The sequence below is a fragment of the Anneissia japonica genome, unplaced genomic scaffold (genome assembly GCF_011630105.1).
Source record: "Anneissia japonica isolate Jap-2015-1 unplaced genomic scaffold, ASM1163010v1 scaffold287965_len1858130_cov191, whole genome shotgun sequence".
In the NCBI taxonomy this organism is placed as follows: domain Eukaryota; kingdom Metazoa; phylum Echinodermata; class Crinoidea; order Comatulida; family Comatulidae; genus Anneissia; species Anneissia japonica.
In genome coordinates, this window is record NW_022748342.1 from 37,842 (window position 1) to 40,489 (window position 2,648).

At 35.0% G+C, this 2,648-nt stretch overlaps 1 protein-coding gene across 1 annotated transcript in view; it reads right to left on the minus strand.

Moving 5' to 3' along the window:
* Positions 1-2,300: 2,300 nt before the first annotated feature.
* Positions 2,301-2,648, minus strand: part of LOC117120818 — a 12,604-nt gene continuing 12,256 nt past the window's right edge. Inside the window, exon 2 of the mRNA XM_033265894.1 lies at positions 2,301-2,369. Within this exon, the coding sequence (XP_033121785.1) occupies positions 2,301-2,369 (69 nt within the window). The remainder of the gene's footprint in view (positions 2,370-2,648) is intronic.

Below are 2,648 nucleotides of genomic sequence, written 5' to 3' on the forward strand. Positions count from 1 at the left end.
GTTGTGCACAATATTTGTTGTCAAACAATCAAATTGTTTTCAGAAATAAATGTGTAACTACATTGACATTTGAAGCTTATGTTGAAAGATATCTGTAAAAGATCTTTACTTAATGGACCTTTTTGGAGTGTCAATCAAACACAACTAACCAATCACGACAGCCAGCACTTTGTCCCACAGATGCTCGTGTTTACATACGTTACGCTGTCGTTCTGTGCAACTTTAACAATACCCAAGAGGTGGTGTTTAGTCCATGGGAAGTTCCATATTAATAGAATAGCAGCCTTATAATATAATTTTAGGTAAGAACTACATACGTACTTCAGATAATTCTTAAAAGGAATCGCGCCATCTACGGTAATCATCACCATTGGAAAGAGAAAACAAAACCATGACACCAGAAACAATAGTGTTTTATGTAATGTTGATTGTTACTAGGTAATTTTAATGATGTAACAGACTCTGTAGGCCTAATAACATGAGAATATTGTTTTAATGATGTGGTACACAATGTATGCTAGCTGTACTCTGGCTGAATAAAAGTTGTTGCATTTATGATGGACGACAGGCTGCTGGTATTAGCTATTATCACATGGTATCAGAAGTGATATCAGAAAGTAAGAGACCAGGGGCGGATCCAGAGATATCCGGGTGTGGTGGGGGGGGGGGGGTAGTGTGAAAGTGGAGCTGATTGAAATAACACTATCCCAGGGGGTCCGGGGAAATTCCCCGCGAATTTGTGTGTTCTAGAGTACTAGACGCATGACCTCTGAGCCGTTTTGGGCGATCAGGAAAGATGTAACGGTGTGGTACACTATGTATACTGCCCTCTGACTGAAAATTTGTTGCATTGATGGACGACCCTGCTGAGTAGTTATTACAGTAATGAAATCAAGAATTATATAGGCTTCATGTCAATTTTATTCGTCTGTGAATGAATATGCATACTGAATTGTTACTCAAATATCACTAACAATTCTGGTCAATCTATATTATAGTACCCTGTGCGAGCTTTCAAAAATCAGACGCAATTCAATAGGCCTACTGTTATCTTCTAGGCCTATTATCTTTTCAGCAAATCTGACTTGCCAATTAATTTGCATTTATTTACAGAATACAGAACTTTTGATCAAAATTACAAGAAATTAATTGGTTGTTGGTAATTCATTTTTCTAAAAATTAACTAATAGTCCACACAGTATAATAATATGAAAACACGGCATATAGAAGAACAACAGCAACATAAATAGGCCTATTAACTAAAATATTATTATTAACTAAAAAAATTATATTGCAATTTAATAAAGGTACTTAGTTTCAAATGATGTAAGTTTATTACTAGTCCTAAATACAATGTGAACTTTCTCATCTTGTGATTGGTTAGTTGGTTGACTGGTTGGTTCTAGGTTTCTAGCGTGCCGTTGTCAATACTGCTGGATGAAGGCCTCAGAGCATGACTTTTTCATTACAATGGGCTTTCCATTAATTATCTGACCCTCCATCTTGGCCTGCCTCCTAGTGGGTTTCATTGTATGACTAAAGTGCTCAAATATTATCAAACAATCGACGGATACGGCCTCAAGTTCTTTATCTTTTTGATGATTGTGATAATATCATTAATATATTTTTTTTATAAACCAGAAAAAAATTTCAATTAATGCAGAATATAATGCTTTCATTACATCACGCCACACGGGATTCCGTTTTAAATCGTTGCAAAATTTCTTTTTATAACATGGAGGAAACAAATTATTTATTTCTTATATTGCAATACTAAGTTATAATGTTCAAACTATATAATAATTATGACCGCTGCGATTATGAATGAGAGAAAGTAAGATAAATTATGTTCATCCACGTATTATAATTATAGTGTTACCATTCACACGACATGCTGAAGAAATTTTAGTCAATGCATTAACTTGACAGTCATGCACTTTGAGCCTTCATTAATTATAGGCCTACATGCAAAGGCAAACATCCAGAACTCTCCTATCTTGTGATTGGCTTACGTAATTTGTCATAAATTACAGTTCATATACTTTTATTTTCTTTTATGACATATAGGCCTAACCCTCATTTTAATAGGCCTCACATTGCAGTGATGGAGGAACCTCTGCTGTTTTTGTGATAGGCTATACATCGGGAAAATACGATACTCACACGTCTTAAAAGACAATGAGCGCTAACAGAAGATCTGCGGAGGAAACGAACGATGGACACACGAACTAAGGAAGATGACTATATAAAAGCCAGCTAAACAGATGTATTGGTTTAGCTGGGTTTTGTATATCATCTGTCTAAGGGAGATGAGTATAAAAGTCAGCTAAACACAAGCATTTGTTTACTTGCTTTGGTATATCATCTGTCTAAGAAATAGGAATATATAAAATAGATATAAACATGTTGGTTTAGCTGGCTTTTGTATATTAAATGTCTAAGGAATAGGAATATTATATTAATGTCAGCTATACACACAGGTTCGTTTAGCTATCTTTTGTATATCGTCTCTTTAAGGGAGACATACGTACTATCGTGTCAGTCAATTGGAATGCAAGGTGATCTTGCCACAGTCTACTGTGAATTCAGAGCCAAACTTGCCTTCTAATACTTAATGTTTGAAAGCACGTTCATATATATATCTGTCT